This window comes from Manacus vitellinus, unplaced genomic scaffold (genome assembly GCF_001715985.3).
Source record: "Manacus vitellinus isolate BGI_N305 unplaced genomic scaffold, ASM171598v3 scaffold_6_pilon, whole genome shotgun sequence".
Lineage (NCBI taxonomy): Eukaryota > Metazoa > Chordata > Aves > Passeriformes > Pipridae > Manacus > Manacus vitellinus.
The window spans coordinates 9,624,057-9,642,771 of record NW_021940750.1 but is presented as its reverse complement, the minus strand read 5'-3'; the positions used below and the strand labels follow the sequence as shown (position 1 = coordinate 9,642,771).

Here is an 18,715-nt window from a genome sequence, read left to right as displayed (position 1 = left end):
GATGGCGATTTATTTACATCCCTCCGCGGCGCGGCAACTGGACAGGCGCCTTGCCCGCGTGCCCGCCCGGCGGCGCGGTCAGCTGAGGCGGCGGCCAAGATGGCGGCGGCCAAGATGGTGGGGCTCTGGGGCGGAGGTGCCGGGGCCGTGCAGTAGAACCCAGCGCCGCCGGCGGCCGCGCCTGCCCCTGTAGGGAACGCGGCATCGCCTGCGCCTGTGTCACCCCTGCCCCTCGTCCTGGGAAGATGCATTCTTTTGGGAGCGAAGAAGCAGTCTCGCTGGAGCGTCTCTTTGGGTTCTTCTGCGAGTGCGTGCGGCATGGGTACTGGGAGCTGGCGCAGGCCTGTGTGCCCCAGCTGAGCCAGGGGCACGGCGATGGCCCTGGGAAGGTGGAGGCAATTCTTCAGGCTCTGGTAGCTTGCCCCGTGGGGGTGAGGTAAGTAAGGTACTGCTCTGGCTGAGCAGACTTGAGTATGAAGGGAGGAGGAGCAGTTAGCTTAGTGTTGACTGTGGGGAGCCAGGTAGGATCTGGGAAGCAGCACCTGTTTCACTGCTGAGGTGCCTTCGGTGTGTCTAGTGGTGCTGTTATGTGAACGTTGACACATTATCACTGACCAAGAACTTAGCAGGCTTTCCAGCCCACTGGGATAACGAGCTGTGTTCATTTATGTGGCTGATATGGTAATTGAGACAAGCTTAAAACTACTTGTAAGCATTTCAGAACTGATTTTGTTAGATTTTATTGAAGGAGAAAGAACAGCTCTTGAAATTACGTTCCTTTGATGCTGAGCTTTGGTTAATTTAGAAATGGAACCACCAAGATGAGCCCTATAGTTATTTGAAATGTTCTCTTGTTTCCAACTCTTGAAAATCCTCACAGTTTCTAAAAATGTAAACTCTAAAAAACTCAAATTATGCTGTCGATTTCTTATTTTTTTCACACCAGAATTTGAAATGCCATTTGTTTTTCTCAATCCTAGTTAGGTTTTGTCAGTGCTTTTCAAGTAGATGCATATGAAAGGTGACTTTCTGGCACTTCAGGGAACATCAGTATTCCCCCTGTATAATCAGATGATTATACTTCTTCACATTTAAGTTTGTGGAGCATTTTGGTAAAGGTTCCAAGAAATAATTTACATTAACAGCAGTTAAAGAGTCTGGAGGAAGGTGTGCACATGGTTAGATGAATATTGCTAATAGCCATGTCAGCCATAAGCATTTTCAATCTTTTTATCTTTGATAGATAGGCTATCACATCTAAAGGTTTTAGTTAGTAGTGCTGAGATTTTTAAAGGACAGTAAAATATATTGTCCTTTTTCTTTTTCCTAGTCCCTTTGACAGTACTGAATATGTTTCCTAACTGTATAGACTTTGGGATGTGTATATAAGTACTGGAGCACTTGAAAAGCTGAAGAAAATTAGAGGGATTCTTTGTTTAATTGGTACATTGCTTCACTTTTAGTTTGGGCATAGAGCTGCACTTGGGCTGCTGTGACCTAAAACTTAGTTTCAGTTTTTCGGGTAAAAATAGACAGAACAGGAAATAGCAGTGCTTGGCAAGTGGTCACATTTCAGAGAAATCTGCTGAAGTGCTCTAAGAGGACTATACAGACTGAACTTTAGACCAGAAGTAAATTTAATTGTTTTGAAGAACTATGCCTGTGGTATTTGGCCAGTCTAAAAGCAGTTATTTGCACAGCAGAAATCACTGAGTTAATGTGCAAGCAGCACCAATATTCTGGTTCCTCTTCATTCTTTTCTGTCTGATTTGTTTTCAGCTTTTTAGTCATCTTTGGTTTTATTTTGCACAAAGAAATACAAAAATCAAAATGATCTCTGACAATGTTTTCCTGAATTTTGGACCTTGTATAATCCAGTGTACGTGCTTCTTGCTTTTGTAGAGGGGGACAGAATTCTAGCCCATGGAGAACAGCATGGCTTTGGCTTCTTGTGCTGGAAAAATGGCTTGCCAGGAATAAGGTACAGAAACATCTAGCTGACTTGCAAATGCAGTTTATAGCTCTGACTTCTAGCTGCCTTCCAAGTGCAAAATGTCTACCGAGTTGCTTATAATGGAACTAAGTTCTCAAGGTATCTGGAGACATACATTGCTTTTACATTTAACAAATTTGTCAAGAAACAACTGTTGATCTTCACACTGGAGAGAAAAATTGTTTTGGTTTCTTTTTCAAGATATCAGAACTTGGCATTTTAGCTTTGAGCATTCATACAAATGAAAAGCGTGAGTGTATCAACTTCTGCATTTGTGTAGCATCCTTCTCACATTAACAATGAAATAGCTCAGGCATCAGACAATTTTTTATAAGTTTTAGATGGTGAGGGATGTGTGTACTTTTTTTAAAATTAATTTGTCCGTGTCACTACTTAGGCTTGCATATTTTTTTTTACGTTCTGAGGAATTGATGGGTTTGTAATTCTTGACAAAGTGACACTTATCTCTGTTTCCAAACGTATGGATGAATAAAATCAGCTGGTGTGAAAGCAGAACCTAATTGTGGAATAGCCTTTGACTGAGAATAAGGTATCTTCAGAACAATATTTCACTCTGCCTCACAATGCTAATGAAACAGCTAAGATAGATTTATATGGTAATGTAGATAAATAAAAGCTTTATTGACTAACATCTTTCCCATACTCATATATGGTTTCAGAAAACTGTTCCAGTTGTTCTTCAGAGAGAAACTGAATTTTTAGTGTTCTTGGAAGAACTACAGAAGGATATTTCTGAGGAAGTCCTAAAGGTGAGCTACTTCTGTGCCCTGTTTCTTCTTGTTAGTTATGCAGAATGTCCAGTTATGCAGAATGTGGGATCAAAGTTAATGCTTCTTGCTAACTGGACTGCCTGAGAGGTTAATGTGTTAATAATCTTCCAGGCAGTTGAAAGAGTAATTCAGATCCCTTTCTGAAGTTAATCCAATGTGCCTGCAAGCGATTTCTCTGGTCAGAGTGGAGGCTGCAGGCGGGCAGCACAGGTTTTTCTACATGGTATTTCAAAAACACGTCAGTCCTGATTGCAACTACTTGGCCACAGTTTTATATCTATAGACACCTGTAATAATCATAAACCTAAAACCCACTGTGAGCTAAAATAAACTATAGTCAGCAAGCACATTTTTAAATTATGTCTATTTTCTTTTATTTTTCTCCTGAGATCTTAATTTTCATCTCCTGCACACCCCTTTGCCCTGTTCCTGGAAGTTTTTGAATGCTCTACTGTTATCACTGTTGTTGTTTGGTAATTGGTATGATGTGTGCCCTGAGGTCCAGGACCCATTTTTACATTACTAATTAATACATGTGGACTGATTTATTTGAGAAATGCATGGAAATATGCAAAGATGGATTAATATCAAAAGCAAGTATAGAGCAGAAAATCAGGAAAATTACTAATTATAGAACTGCCTTAATTTGGTGTTAGTTACAACAGATTTAGACCTGACATAGTGTGTGAAATGTCATAAGATGTTGCTTCTAGTCCTATAGATTCTAACTCTTTAAAGATTTTTTTTTTGTTTGCCATTTTTAAGAGGAAAATGGAAAGTTATTATATTCAGAAGCTCTTGGCAACTTTTAAATATGAATAAGGAAAAGATATTCAATACTTTCCTAAAAATACAGAACTAGCAATTACAGGACGAAAACAATCAAGATAAACTTGAATGTTGATTAAAGTAAATCTCCTGGAAGTCTGTTAATGAGTAATGAAGTCTGTGCATGTTGCCATCTAACCTCCAAGGTCATGAATGATTCCACCATTGTCCACAGTGTCCACCAGCGTTGCACAGAAACATGAGATTCAGCAACCTCTTTGTCACAATTACTGTCAGAGGCATGTTGGTAGATAGAGCTATGTTTTGATCCAGCAAATGAAAAAAAATGGGTGTTGTTGACTTCTATTCCCATTTTTTTATGCACACCAACCACCTCTCCCGAGTAGTGCCACAAGTGCTGCTTAAGTGATATTCAACTGGCTTGTCCCTCGCCTTCCCACCCGTTATTGGGAGAGCTAACTGGGATTTTTTTTTGTTTGTGCTTGTTTTCCCATTCCTTGTTCTCTATTGTAGGTATGCTTCTGTTAGGAAGAAAAGTTATTGGTGCTTAAGAAAGAAGTGGCTTCTGAATCTGTTGGTCAGTTTTAAACAAGTTTGGAAAATTGATGAGGATGATGTGGTTGGCAGATAGATAGTATGAATCTGGATAAGTAGGATTAAAAAAACCCCACTAATCATTATGCTCTTAGTGGCTTATGAAGTTACATCAGTATATTGCTAAAAGGTGCTTCAGCCACCCCATAGGGACTGCCTGTGACTTATAGTGTACTTGTGTGTTATAGGATTCTTTACATTTTGTTACATATTCAGACATACCACTCTTCTAGGAAGGACATTGGATAAGGTGGACCGTAAATAGTGGGTTTCCTAGGTAGTACAGTGTTTCCAAATTGATTTATCTGTTTGCTTTCAAGTTTCTTCTATTTTTTAAAATAATTCATTTAATATATTAATGGAGTCTAAAAGGCTTACTCTTTTATTATTTCCCTACCAGGAGCTGTTTGAAGCATTTGAGTGCACCCAGAACGAGCACATCACAGACAGCAAAAGAAGAGATGACTGCTCTCACAAATTCAGTTTGGATGTTGTTTCAGCTCTCCGGAAGCTTTTGGTGTGGGCTCCCCAGAGGGCAAAAGCCCTGCTGGAGTTCTTCCAGGAGGAACAAGGCACACACAGCTCTTCACTCCAGCAGTATCGCGCTCTACAGAACATCTTCGTTGAATTTCTTTGTGACTCCTTGAAATCTCTGCAGAGGCTCCAGGGCAGTTCTGAGATTTCAGCCGGACTAGATCAAAGAGAACTAGTAGATACAATTTATGCTGCTCTCAGTATAGTGACTTTTGATGTAGAGCATCAGGCAGATGAAGTAAGGCACCTATTCAGGGAGCTCTTGGATGTGTGCTGGGCTGAGGGAAGCCCACTGAGGGAGGAGAAGCTACTAAGCTGTATGCTGAGGAAACAGAGCCATGGCCTGTTAAGCCTTTATAGCAGTGTTCTCACAGAAAGAACAAGAGAAAAGTTTTTGTTGTCAAAATCTATACAAAAAGGTTTGTTTCACTTTTTGCTTTGTTTTAATTTCCTGTTTAACAAAACCATTAAGGCATTAAACAGGCAAGTTGTCAAGAAGTCAGGCAGTGTTCTTGCTAAGGAGCCTTAATAAACCGCAGAGTCTTGTGAAAGTTGATGCTAAAATGATCCTTAAAGCAAGGAATTGGCATAGGAACACCAGTTCTCTCTCTGCATTTCTGCAGTCTATGCTATCTTCTTTTCTGATCACTTCCTTTACCACCCCTCTATTTCAATCTGCTCAGCATTTCTCTTGATGAAGACCTTGCTTGTAAGATTGACAGTCCTTAGGTATGTAACGTGTGACTCCAGCTCAGGGTCATCCATGTTGGAGGATGTTCCATTTCTGCCCAGTAACAGTTTGGTTACCTCAGTAATCCCAGAATGTTCAAACCCCTTAATACTGGAAAAGTAAACTTCTGAATGTGGAAGGAGATGTGGAGTGGGCTGATATCCCATCTGGAAAGAAGATGCAGTTTGATTACCTGCTCACTTGTCAGAGCCCAGTTGTTGGTTTTGTACCAGCCCTAACTTCACAGCCTCTGTCTGGCTCCCTATGACTGGTACATTTAGTTGTAACTCGATGATCCTGATGGGTCCCTTCCAACTCAGCATATTCTGTGAGGATCTCAGCTGAAACTGAATGGCAAGTGATGCCCATGATCTTGACAGTAAAGTGGCAGGTGAGTGTGCAAGGAGGAAGAACTAGAATGCCTACCCTCTTTTGCTCACCTCTGTATACAGAGGTGTAAGTCAGTGGGGTTTGTATCCTTTCTTCTCCCTTCACTGATAGGGATTCCTGAAGGGAAGTTCAGGCTAGTGCGGCCAACTCTGGCATTTCTGATAATAACTGCAGTTCATGCTTCCTCGTGGGGGAAGAGAAAGGGAGATCCACATTCCTTCACTCTCACTTTGCACAGATCTGAGAAGTTCCTGTGCTGGACAAGTCCTTGCTAAGGCCCTGCAAAGCAGCACAGCATCTCAGAGCAAAGAGAGAATTCATGAAACATACAGAGAATATGTGTATGGCTAAACAAAGTCAGGCAGGGTGATCTGAGCTGATGCAAACAATCTGTGCTCAGCAGGCTCTTGCTATGTTAATGACTGTCCAGACAGTTTCCTGGTTTCCAGTCTGACCTTTTTATCAAATTTTTCTGCTTGGCCTTCTTATTTTCCAGTAACAATACTTGAGAATCTTAGCTGTTAACATGTAACAGCTGGTTAGTGTTTGAGAAAATGTTGAGTGTTTCTCAGTTTAAATCAGTAGCAATTATGCCTCTGTTAAAGGTACCCCTCTCTACTGGAAACATGTTGTGATGTTTTTTAGGTTCATCTGAGCAGCTGGATACAGAGCGAACTGTGATGAGTTTGTTCTCAGATCCCATAGAAGCTTCTTCTTGGAAGACAACCTATTTCTACTGCTTGAGCAGCAGCAAGCACTTTCTGGAACAGATTCTGGTACAGCCATAAATCATTAACAGGGAAACCCAATGGAGGCTAAAGTCAGTCCCTGTATTGATCATATCTTGGTGGTGCACAGAAGCATTCTGTATTCATACAGTGTTTACCAGGGGTTATGACTAATTGGAACAAGGGGGTAACTGGTGATAATTCCCCGACTTGCATCTGTGTGATGAACAAAACAGCTAGTGAGATTTTGGGAAAAGCTCATCTTCATGCAGACTGAAGATTAAGTTCAGGATTTAAGAAGTCCCGTGTTCTGCTTGTAATTTTGTTGGATACTCAATTTACCTCATTACCTTGAACTTGTTGCTTTGCTTTTCTGATACTGGTAGACTTGGGGCTGTGAGATTAGTTTGCATGGTAGATTATGTTTTAATTTATGTTAATAAGTTATGTTTAAAAATTTATGTTTTAAAGAGCTTGAAGACCTGATGAAAAATAGTATTTGAAATTTATTGATTTGAATGTATTTACATAGATAGAAAAAGTAAAATGCAGAGAGGTGGTCACTATTAAAATGAGAGTTTTGAAGGCTGAACATACTTCCACTTCGAAGTAATATGCTCATAGAAGTCTCCTACATAATGTCCTTGACAGAGACATAATCACTAGGAGGAATGTAAAGATAATGTAGAGTGGGTGTGAGTTGGCTCTTTAGTAAGCGTTTGAAGTGATGTTTTTTTCCTTAAGACAACTTTACTGATGAGTAATCTGATGGTTTGGAAAATGTAAGTTTAGGGAAGTTCCAGATGCAGAACTTCACTATTTTTGAAGCTAATATTGAAATGGCTACTTGCTTACATAGTCTGCCAGTGTACTATGGGTCTCTACATTCTGGAAAAATAAATACTTATTCCTTTTGTTTTCTAGGTGACTGCATTAACTTTACTGAAAAGAGAAGACTACTCAAGCCTGAACAGTTTGTTGAGGAGAGAATTCAACCCCCTTAGCCGTCTCTTGGTGTTGCTAGGATGGACTCATTGTCAAAGCTTGGAATCAGCAAAAGCATTGCTATGGACTCTACACAAAACTCAGGTGAAAGAAAGTGACAGTATCCCAGTCTGAGTCCAGATAATGCAATTTGGTTTCAAAAATAAGTAAAACCACGTCTTCAGTGAGAATGTTGGTCTTTCTCAAAATGGGATTTTAGAAAGCTAAGATGCTACAGTTATGTGTAGGTAACATAATTGGACGCTTTCCTTCCTTCTTTTTGGTCAGCTGTGAAGGGAGTGTGATTGCACAGGAGACTCTGAAAGTTTCTCATGCATAAACTCTACAGCTTTTGCTGTTAACAAAGAAAGAAAAACAGCAATGGTTGTTGATGTTTTGAAAAGACCTGGGGGTTTTTGTTTTGTGTAATTTCCTCCAGTGAGTCATCCTTGGATAGTGGCTAACTCTGGTCACAGCTAGCCTGAGTTCAGCAACAGAGTAGCTTGGAAATTCCCCATACTTATTCTCACAGTGAAATGATAAATTACAAGAGCTGTGAGTGGAAGATCCACCTTGTTTGTGGGCAGCCTTCATCTGTGCAGAAGAGAGGGTTCCAGCTCTGAGGGTGTAGTTGCACTTCAGATGAAGTCTTCTGGCTGGCAAATGGCTTAGATGGCAGAAGTGTGGAGATGATGAGCCTTGTGCTGCTGGATCATAGTGTAGATTGAGGCTGATATTGCCTTAAGGGAGTTATTGTCTATTCAGAAGCCTCTGCAAAGTGAAACTTTGAGATCTGATTTTAGCAGACAGTCATCTTTAATAGAAAAGCACATGGAAAAGGAGAATAACTGTCTGCTACTCAGTATGTCATCTGTTCTAGTACATGATTAGTTCTAGAGTTTTTGGATTGTTACTAAGAAGCATTAATTTGCATTTTGAAAGCTAATCTTGAAAACGGATGTAGCCACCTTTCCATGGTCTGTAAATGTGTCAGGGGGAGGCTGACTGACCTCTATGTTCCATTGGAATAGCCCTTCTTTGCTGACTTTGTAATAAAACTGGCAATTTTCTGTATTTGCAAGTTATTATCTGGGTAAAGAAGTCTTAGGAACATACCATATGTGACACAGGCTTGGTTCTGCTGTCTGATTGAGGGATTTGTTGTAAAGAGGTTCTTTTATTTGTCTTTCCATTTAGGATCTGTGCAATGATTCAGTATTGAAAGATTTTTGTGATGGGCTGTGGGCTCATGTGGAAGTTCTTGAATGGTGCATGCAGCAAAACAGGTAAAGTGATGAGAAAGGCTTTTTCCAAACTGTCTTGCCAAATCTACCTATTAGTTTATGTATGCAAATAGAAAAGGTGTTATTTTCTTGGCTAATCATCTGACAGTGATTCTATATCACAAAGGCTTGAAATTGCTTCATGGGCTGCAGTTATGCTCTTTGTTTTTCTTTTTAACTGCAATAGTTTGGTTCAGTCAGAATTAGAGTGGTAGTTACGTCTTTAAACTTGACTGAGATCTAAATCTGTGCCACCTCTTTGTTCTCTCTTCTAGTATTACTGTCCCAAGGAAGGTTCTTTTGCAACACTTGCACAGTCTGGATTGCCACACTGCGGTGTACTCTCTGCATCATCTCACTAATCTTCTGGCACTGAATGAAGACGATGTTATTGAGCTTCTTCAAAAGGTTCCTGCTAGAGACCAGGGTAAATGTGCAGGGTAAATGTGTAGGGTCATGAGAACACAGAAAACTCCCAATCCATCGAGTGTGTATGCTCAGTATTTCTGCCAGGAAGAATCTGTTCTTTTGACCTGCTTCTGTGACTGTGTAAGATACTGCTTGTCAGCTGTTTTGGAGAAGAAATCTAGAGAGTATGTGGAAATTATTTTAGAATTCTTTTAGGGAGTAAATTGTCTCCCAAGAAGGAGTTATGAGATCTCACAGATCTCTGAAAGTGCTTCAAAATGGTAACAAGACTTTGCACGTGTTCCTAAAACGTGCTGCTCATTGTAACTTCTATACTGTGTAATACCTTTAGTTTGAAGTGTATATGTATGGTTTGGATTTCAGTCACTTCTGCACTTAAATTTAAAATCAAAGGGCAAAACCAGATGAAATAGACAATATCTCATACTACAACATCTTCATTTTTGAAAGATACAAAAAAGTTTTTTCTTTCTTCTAATAATAAGTGCTACCAACTTTACTTCAATATTTAAATCAGTAAGGCTTACCTACGGGCTGTGTTTACATAACTCCTGCCTCACTTCTCTCACCTTCCCGTGTTCTACTTGGGTGCCTAAAATACCTGAGATTACTAAACACGTTAGTTCACTTAGAAGTGACTCTCCCTGGACAATCTTGATTGCAGCCTGTATCAGTGTTCAGCTGCTGCTATTTTAAGGCTGTTTTCTCTTAGGACCTCTAAATAATGATGTAGAAGCTCAGTCTTCCTGTGTGTACTAGAACCTAAGAAGCTGCAATTTTTTGTGCCTTATTCCTTCTATGGTTTGGGATTTGTACATGTGTAATTTCAACCCGAGTTGTGTAGAGAGCTCTCAGTGATGGATCTTGCACAGATTTTTCCAGGTTGCCTAGTGGGAAGCAGTTTTGTCTCCTTCCAGTATCATATTGTTGTGATGTTGGTTCCCAGTTCTACTTTTACGGGTTTTGGTGTTAAAATTATCATGACAGTTGTCTTGAATAGTCTCAAAAGATGTAATGATTAAGACTCTATATAGATCTTAATTTTCAGTGTCCTGCTTTTTGAAATTATTTTGTTGCTGCTGGTGTTGGTTTTGGGTTTTTTTAACCAGTTCTTACATTTTATTTCTCTTCTGCTTAAATTCTGTCAAAACTTCAAAAAGAGGAAGAGGCAGTCCCATCATATCTTCTGGGAGCTGCATGACTGTAGCAAAATAACTCTGGCTGTGGTTTCTCTTTTTTTTGTATCACAGTAATTTATGGAACTAATTAATGGAAGATAAGTCCTCCTTCTCTTTTCAACTCAGTGATTATTGCAAAATTCAGATAATTCTATAAACACAGTCTATTAGAATCTCCTTTAAAATAATCTATTTCAAAACTTAAAAGGAAGAGAGGAGTCATAAAGTTTTGATTCATCTGACATGGTAGTGTTAACAGGTCTCCACATACTTCCTCATCTTCCCCTTCTTTCTCACAGACATCTGTCAGCTGCATTACTGTAACCAAAGTAGTGGTATTGGTAGACACTTGTGTTCAGGCCATGGGTAACACTGGCTTTGATCAGTCACACTAACAAAAGAAATGGTGGACAGCAATTTCCTCATGAGTTACAGTATTCAAGAATAAGGTGTTAGAATTTCTGGCATAGGAAGAAAAGTGCTTATCGTTAAAGAACAGTTCTTCAGTATTGGTACAATGAAAAGGATTCATTTAGATGGAAATACTGACAGAGACTCACTGCATCCAAGTCTTTCCACATGTGAAGCAAAAGTGTATTAAACTTATTTTTTATTACCAGTGTGTATCTTGTAGTATCTCCAGCTAGCTATTTCTCTATTTTAGAGGATTGTCAAATATCAGGCTTTACCTGCCTGAAGTCCTCTTAAGACACTGGTATTGAGAGCTTGTTGGGTGTCTACATATCAATGTCAAGCTGCTGGTGAACTGTAGGATTTCCATGGCCATGTGGGTTCTGCAAAGGATTCATACTTGGATGTTTCCTCAGTTCTGTCTATACTTTCCACCGTTGTCGCTGTTTAGAATGACAGTGATAGGGAATAATGGTTTCCAACTGTGGTCTCAGTCATTTTGTCTTGGCTGCTCTGTAGTTTTCAGAAGTGTTCAGACTGGTGCTTTTTTTTGCAGTCATGCTCAAACCTTGTGGAGGACAGTGCTGAAACACTTTCTAGTTTAAGTAATGCTGTTCAGTCCCAGGGTTTGAATGTGGACATTATCAGTACATTGTGCTTCATGCTCGTGCTTCATTTAAAAAAACTTGGCTAATGCTTTTCCTGTATGACAGTAGGCGGAGGGACAGTCTACCCCTTGTATAAGAATACAGGAGAGTGGATTCCAAGCACTAATTTAGCACCCTGTGTGATTGTGTGTGGTTGTCTTTTGTTTGTTTGTCTGTTGTGGGCTTTTTGTCTTTTTTAACCTTTGTACAGTAGTTGGATAATTCATAACAGAACATATGACACTACATTGTGTGACTGGGTGAAGGGGATGATGATGTGACTTTTACATAATTTGCAGTTCTGCTGTTCTGTTGTACTAAGGGATCATGTCTGGCATGTGATACTTTCCCTCAAAAAAAGGGAGAAGTGCAGTACTTCTCTAAGTCACCTTTAGCATAAATGTGTGAAGGAGATTTGTGGGACTGTACTTTTTCTTGAATCGATTGCAGATTGTATTTGATCTCTATGGCCAGCCATTGTGGGTAGGATCAACTGTGATACCTGTTTATTAGCACAAATCTGTAGCAGTGGTGGTAGTCTATTCTTACGATGATCATAGCCAGTCTACACTGTCTCCCTACTTATCTACTGTGTACTAGAACACAGAATTCTAAGATGCTGAAGTGACAGAGGGTTTGTCCCTCTGTTGTAAATGAAGCGTTATAGCTTAACCGCATACTTCTAATGAGACTCGTTATGAGCAGATTTTGGTCATTCTGTGCTGTAACCAGGCCCTGTTACACAAATTCAGAGAAAATTTTCTTTTTAGAAAGGTATCCAGACCTGACTTTTCTGTGCCCATCTGTTGTGGGTTGGGTTGTTTGGTCTTTTTTTCTAAAATTAACAGTGAGATAGATCAAAGATGAGGTGGAAGTGACACTGAAGAAGAAAGACTGGATAGATATTGCTGTGCAGGAACTGCAGGAGAAAATTAACTTTTCTTGTCTACATCCTACCCCCTCACTGCTCTAATTTCCCTCCACAGCAGCAACACTCGCTAACACCCTGAGTCAGCAGCGCAATCTGGCGCTCTTCCGAGCGTTTTGTGCCATGAAGTATGCTATCTATGCTCTCTGTGTGAATTCACATAAGCATTCCAAGTGCAAGGATTGCATACGCAGCCTTTTTGGTCATATCCCTGAGGATGCAACTTCTGAGGAACCAGCAGGTGATTGGCCTCCTTTCTCAGGTTCAGTAGCTTGTGCTTCTCCAATTGCTGGGCTCTGAATTGGAATAATGTTGCACCCTGTGTACATATGGTGGTTTTATTCAGTGGGCTATGGATGCTTTGCAAACAAGCGTAGTGGTATTTCTTCGAGATGCTGTTATCTTTAGTAATAACAGATATAAATAAGCTACCTGCCTTGTTTTAAAACATTTAAGGTAATTGTCCAAAAACTACAGTGCAAAAAGAAAGTGATATAGGATGGTAGTGGCAGGGATGCTTTTGCAAGAGCTTTTGATTTCCAAGAGCTGAAACCGAGTCAATGACTAAAATGGGTGTAATCTGAATTTGCACATAATTGAACAAAGTGATAATTGACATTACTCAGAGGGAGGAGGCACACTACCTTTTTAAATGTAAAATATTGGACATATGTTTACTTGATCTGTGGTCTGAGCCACTGGGACACTTTCCTCTGCTAGGATTTTCTTAAAAGGAACCCCTGAAAAATGTAGTAAATGTTCTTTTCTTTTTTTTTTTTAATTATACAGATTGGTCTTCAGTATTTCCTCAGTACATTTTGAAGTGTCAGCAGTTTTTAAGGAGCGTTCCTGCTCCTCTGCGCCTGGAGGTTTTGGAGAATATTTTCTCCTTACTTTTTGTTTCCTACAGTGATCTCCATACTGAGACTCTTCTACCTGAGGACTATGCAGAGGATGAAGACCTTGACAAAAAGAGTACTACTAGGACTGTAGAAGGCAGTGCTAGTTGTTGGTCTTCCACCTCAGAAAGTCCACAGCACCTAATAGAGGCTGAAAAGAAGTTAGAGGGGCACCTGCTGACTGCACAGACAGTTCACACAGATACCCGAGATCTTTGTGACTCGATGTTAGGTGGCAAAAGCTGTGAAACCTCTAAGCTGAGCTACCTGGATCTTAAGCACTTCACCAATGATGTTACTGGATTTTTAGTGGATGATGTGGCCATGGATGCCTTCCTCACGTTGCTTCTCAACCATCTGGAAGAAATTCAGAGTTCTTTCCCATGGGACTCCAGTAATGTGCTTCATGAAGAGCTGGAGCTTTTTGAGTGCTTGAACCTTTCTGCAAGCAGAGATGCCTTTGGAAATCGCATGTTACAGTTTTCCAAATACCTTTCTGAAGCTCACTGGCGATTCAAGGTGGTGACAAGTAACAGAAATGCAGGTAGGCTTTCTATTTTGCACTTTCTGATATATCAATACTGTTCTTTTACAGCTGTCCAGGCAGTGATCTCATTCAGAGACTAAATTCCCTGAGCATCTTACTGAGGGAGCACATTCTGGCAGATACTGGGAGAGCGACCTTGTTGAAGATCACTGGGTTCTTGTACCATTCTCCAACAGGAGCAATCTCTATGCCAGTGAGAAGTTTGGGGTTTCTGTTTTCCCTCTCCTTTGTGGACACACTGCTTCTGTTTGCTTGTCTTTCTCTCGTTTCTTTGTCACAAGTCACAGTGCAGTGATATGAAGACACATGGTGGTGTTAGATCTAGTGCAAGCCAAATAGTCTCAGCTCATTTCTGGACAGTGTTGATTTAGCCTAGTCTGGAAATTTTAGGAACATGTAGCAGAGCTGTTGACTGTGTCAGGGTTCATACTACCCTGTATTACTGAAGAACCCAGTTGCTTCAGCAAAACAAGTCAAACTCTCTCTTTTACTATTATAATTCTTATCATTTTTGCTTTGTTTCTAGCTCCTTATATACTTAAACTATAGATATTTTTCTGTATAGTTGGAATCATTTATGTTGGAAGAGCCCATTAGTACTCATGAAGGATGTGTGGAAGGTAGAGTATGTTCCAAGCAACTTTGGATGTGAATGTGAAAAATACACTGTTGGTTGAATTGCATCAAAATTACATCAAGGTGCTGGTTTAAACTTTACTACAGAAGAGCTCTTAGCTGAGATAACTGTGTTTCCTTTGGAGATTTGCCATCAGAGTTCTGCCTATGTAGATGTACTGCTAGATTCTTTAAGACAGACAAATAAGAGTTGATGGCCATTTGGTAATGTTTTTGCTTAAATCTTTCACAGAACATCAGCTTGCAGCCTCCAGGAGATACTGCTCTTTAATCAGGTGCTCCAGCCTTAAGAAACGGAGTAGATCTCGAAGGTACAAGACAGGTAGGTTGAAAAAGTGATTTGGATAAGACATCTCTGGAATGCACATAATTTTGCTGAGCTCACAGCTGAATGCAGTTAGATTTAATGGCCGAGGAGTAGAGAACTAGATTTATTTCTGTTGTTTTTCTGACTGGTTTGAAGTATCTTAGTCCAGTCCCACTTGGATTGAGATTGTTTTCCTAAAGCTCACCTGTTTAAATAATTTCTTCCATACATAGTCTGATTTGGGGCAGGGGAGGACTTCAACTACAGTACCAATTTTTCCCTTTCTCCACTATGTCCAATGACTGGTATATTTTCTTTCCTATCACAGTATTATCTAGGATGTGAATTTGCAGGAGTTTGTGGTGTAAATTGACAGCCTTAGGAGAAAGTTGTGTTCTTCACCATTTCTCTACTTAGCCTTTAAAAGGCATGTCTGGTTTTGGAGTGGCATGTTCCAAAATAAGAAGCTTTAAAGTACCTGATGTGAGTCGGATGGGCCACCCCAACATTATCTCTTGCCCAGCATTTTCTTCAAATCAGCAGTTTTTGCATTTACCATAGACATCAGTGGTGGATGATTTGTGAGATACTCTTGAATATCTCTTGAGGTTGCCCGATCTGTTATTTGCAGTAAGTTTTAATTACCTTTTCTGGAAAAAGTGCATTTAATATGCTGGTTTTGATTCGTTTGTGTTTTAGATGGGAAAGAGGGAATTTCCAGTCCGTCATTAGAAGGTACAAGTAGTGAGCTAAGCACCAGTACCTCAGGTATTAACCCACAAAAGTAGTATTTCTTTGTCTTGTCAGTGTGCATGATGAAGTATTTGCTTGACTAGTTAATGTGAATTACTGCTGTATGCAGGACAGAATTATAACTTTTCACTTCTCAGAGCTCCCATTTTTGGCTGACTTTTTCTAGTTAGAATAATATATATGTCTTCTTCTGGAATAAGAAAATTGGATTTTTCTCGCAATCTTTGGCTTGCAGGAAACAGTATGCAATGTAGTGATGTGCAGACCATCAAAAAAGTTGTGGACTGGTAGCCATGTAACCTAAAACATGCTTAGGCATGCTGGATTGATTTAATAGGTCCAATACTTTAGACTTCTCCCTTTATCCAGATTGAATCAGTGCCGTGGCACTGCATGCATGTTATGTAACTGCTGAACAATGTTACATTGGGCTGGGATCCAAAGTGGAAGTTCTGACCAAATAGTGAAATATTATAAGAGTGTTTAACAAGATGTTGATCTCTTTACCCTAAAACTTGCTTGTAACTCTGCTCCTATATTTTTGTGTTAAATATATGAAATGCTGTTATCTGATAGTTTTGCTGTTATCAAATGAAATGTGTTTTCCTTGATATGTACTGATTAATTCTCTCTTGCAGAGGGAAGTACCAGTAGTGTGTCTGGCTCGAGTGATTTGGAAAGCAGAGCTAGACCACATCAGCAGAACCCCCTCATTCCTATGATGCTTTCCCCTCCAGAATCACTGTTAGTTTCTTGTGTTTTGAGAGGAAACTTCTTAGAAGCCCATCAGGTAAATGAGTTGCATGTATATTTTGATTTTTGAATGAAGTTCCTGCTTCTTCTGCATTTAGCAAGCATAGGGCTGAAGCATCTGCATTCCAAGTGAAAGAATGACTTCAGAAGTAGAAGCAAGTAAAAGGAACAAAGATATTGCAAACCAACATCACAAGGATTCAGGTGGTCTTTTACCTTTTTGTCTAAAAATACTTTTCTCTAAACCTGGGTTCTCAAAGCATGCAGATGTTTGATGAGAGCTAGCCAAGCACAGTGTTTCAGCTCTTTCACAAAGAGCTCATGTGAAGCCTCATGAGGAAGCAGCATCTGAACTGCTTTTTAGTCAGTGATTCAAAACCACAACATTCTGCCACTTGTAAGCTTGGCAGAAACATGCAAACGTATTCCTCACCCAAAGCAGAGCCAAAGTGGTGATTACATTTATTTGACAGAGGTATGTTTTGAGGCTAAATTCATGGTATTGAAAATGGACAGAAAGACTTGAAATCGACAGTCTGCACATTTGTAGTTCTTTGTTCCCTGACAACATACCTTTGTCTGTGTGGCTTTTGGGTTGATGCTCTAAAAAAAATCTTGATGTGCATAAATGATTGGATCTTCTGCAAAAAGCAGTGACATGGATAAGTATCAGAGCAGTTAAAATCATTTAAACATTGCATTAACATCAGCTTAGTGCTCAACCCATTAGTTCTGTTTGATGCCAAGCCTGCCACTTCATCTTTTCCCTACTTGCAGGGCCAAAGAAGCATTTTATTTTGCTTTGTTACCTTGATTTTCAGTATCGCTGATGATAAAGAATTTAAGCTTGGTTTGTATTCTGTTGTTTTGATAACAGGAGCTTGCACAGCTCTGCCTAGCTACTCTGTGTTTAGATTTCTAGAAGGTATTCCTTGCTGAATAAGAATTTGTTTAAAATAGTTTACTTTGGAGGGCAGACTTAATAGTTTTCTCTTGTTACATAGTGTATTGAAATTGTGAAGAGTCATTCTGAAAGCTGTGGTTTATGGAAATTAATTCAACACTAGCCCTGCAGCAAATAATAGCTGAGCTTTATAAAAATAATTGAAAAATGTCTCTAAGGTCCTTTTTTTTCAGGTACTTAAAACTCTCTAGAAAAAAACGCCACCATTTCAGCTTGTTGTCTGTGGGGACATTTTTCAGTTAAAGTACCTGTTTTATTTTATTCCTTCATCTCTAAAACCCACTGAAGTTTTCTGACCTTTGAAAACTTCTTTTGACATGCTCCGTAATTATATCTTTTGTTATTTTTGTAAGGTGGCTTTGATGTTTAATCTGGATACTTCCCCTTGCTATGGTGAATTAGTTTTCATGGAGCGTTACCAAGAGGCAGTACGAGAAATGGCAAGAGTGGAGCACAACATTGAGAATCAAGTATCAGATGGCACTGGAGGCATCAGGAAATCTGGCAGTGGCCGTTCAACTCTGCAAGCTATTGGGAATGCAGCAGCAGCTGGTAAGGACAGGGCTTTTTGAGCTGCTCTCATAAAAGGTGAAGTGGAAAACAGGAGAAAGCAATTTAAATACTTCCAAAATTAGTAGTGTTTGTTCAGAAGAGTATGTGCTGGTTCTTTGAGTCAAAAGGAGACTAAGGATGCTGAAACTCGCTGTTGATGCCAAATTAATTGTATCCATTCTATGGTGTTTGGTCCATGAAGCAGGCCACCTGCTTTCTATAAGCATTAAAAATAGTTACCCATGAGAGGATCTGACATAATTATGCTGTTTAATTAGTGATTGTGTATTTTGATGACACATGTAGGTATGGTATTTTATTCCATCTCGGATGTTACTGATAAATTGCTTGCAACTTCTGGAAGTCTTGCCCCTACTCTCCAAGAAAACTTCTGGATCAGGAACATCCAGCTGGAGCATACTGATCCTCTGCGGGAAGCCCTTGAGGACCTCAGTCCTTCAGCAATGGCAGCGTTTGACCTAGCTTGTACTCAGTGCCATCTTTGGAAGACGTGCAAACAACTTTTGGAGACAGCAGAAAGAAGACTGTACCACAGCCTGGAAACTCGGGGTAGGCTTTTGATTTTTGTGTTTATCAATATGGGCCTGGGAACAGAAAGTGTCTCTCTGTGCTGCGTCGTTTGTGCTAACATGAGTTTTAATTAAATCTCATTTTGTACTTTCATGTTAGCTTCTCCTTTTTCCACTCCTAACTTTAACTTTGTCTACTTTTGCACAATGACTGTTCCAGGCCACCGACCTGACTTTGTCTTACTGCACTCTGAGGGTGTAAAAGGTTTCCCAGCAGTTCTCCAGCAAATAAGTAAAATTCTCAACTATTCCTGCACATCACAAGGTCAATCCAAGCCAGGTAGTATACTTTACTGATAAGGCTT

At 39.9% G+C, this 18,715-nt stretch overlaps 1 protein-coding gene across 3 annotated transcripts in view; it reads left to right on the top strand.

The window, feature by feature from the left end:
- The first annotated feature begins 100 nt into the window (after nucleotides 1–100).
- The window catches only part of ZFYVE26 (zinc finger FYVE-type containing 26), a 46,995-nt gene continuing 28,380 nt past the window's right edge, over nucleotides 101–18,715 (top strand). Inside the window, exons 1-16 of one of the 3 annotated variants that reach the window (XM_018082559.3) lie at nucleotides 101–436; nucleotides 1,903–1,981; nucleotides 2,674–2,763; nucleotides 4,568–5,120; nucleotides 6,467–6,597; nucleotides 7,474–7,638; nucleotides 8,731–8,819; nucleotides 9,092–9,243; nucleotides 12,468–12,650; nucleotides 13,199–13,852; nucleotides 14,724–14,813; nucleotides 15,498–15,566; nucleotides 16,190–16,341; nucleotides 17,622–17,820; nucleotides 18,127–18,390; nucleotides 18,571–18,690. In XM_018082559.3, coding sequence (XP_017938048.2) covers nucleotides 246–436; nucleotides 1,903–1,981; nucleotides 2,674–2,763; nucleotides 4,568–5,120; nucleotides 6,467–6,597; nucleotides 7,474–7,638; nucleotides 8,731–8,819; nucleotides 9,092–9,243; nucleotides 12,468–12,650; nucleotides 13,199–13,852; nucleotides 14,724–14,813; nucleotides 15,498–15,566; nucleotides 16,190–16,341; nucleotides 17,622–17,820; nucleotides 18,127–18,390; nucleotides 18,571–18,690 — 3,181 coding nt within the window. In that variant the 5' untranslated portion in view covers nucleotides 101–245. The remainder of the gene's footprint in view (nucleotides 437–1,902; nucleotides 1,982–2,673; nucleotides 2,764–4,567; nucleotides 5,121–6,466; nucleotides 6,598–7,473; nucleotides 7,639–8,730; nucleotides 8,820–9,091; nucleotides 9,244–12,467; nucleotides 12,651–13,198; nucleotides 13,853–14,723; nucleotides 14,814–15,497; nucleotides 15,567–16,189; nucleotides 16,342–17,621; nucleotides 17,821–18,126; nucleotides 18,391–18,570; nucleotides 18,691–18,715) is intronic. The other 2 variants (XM_018082557.2, XM_018082558.3) reach the window with 2 other exon arrangements.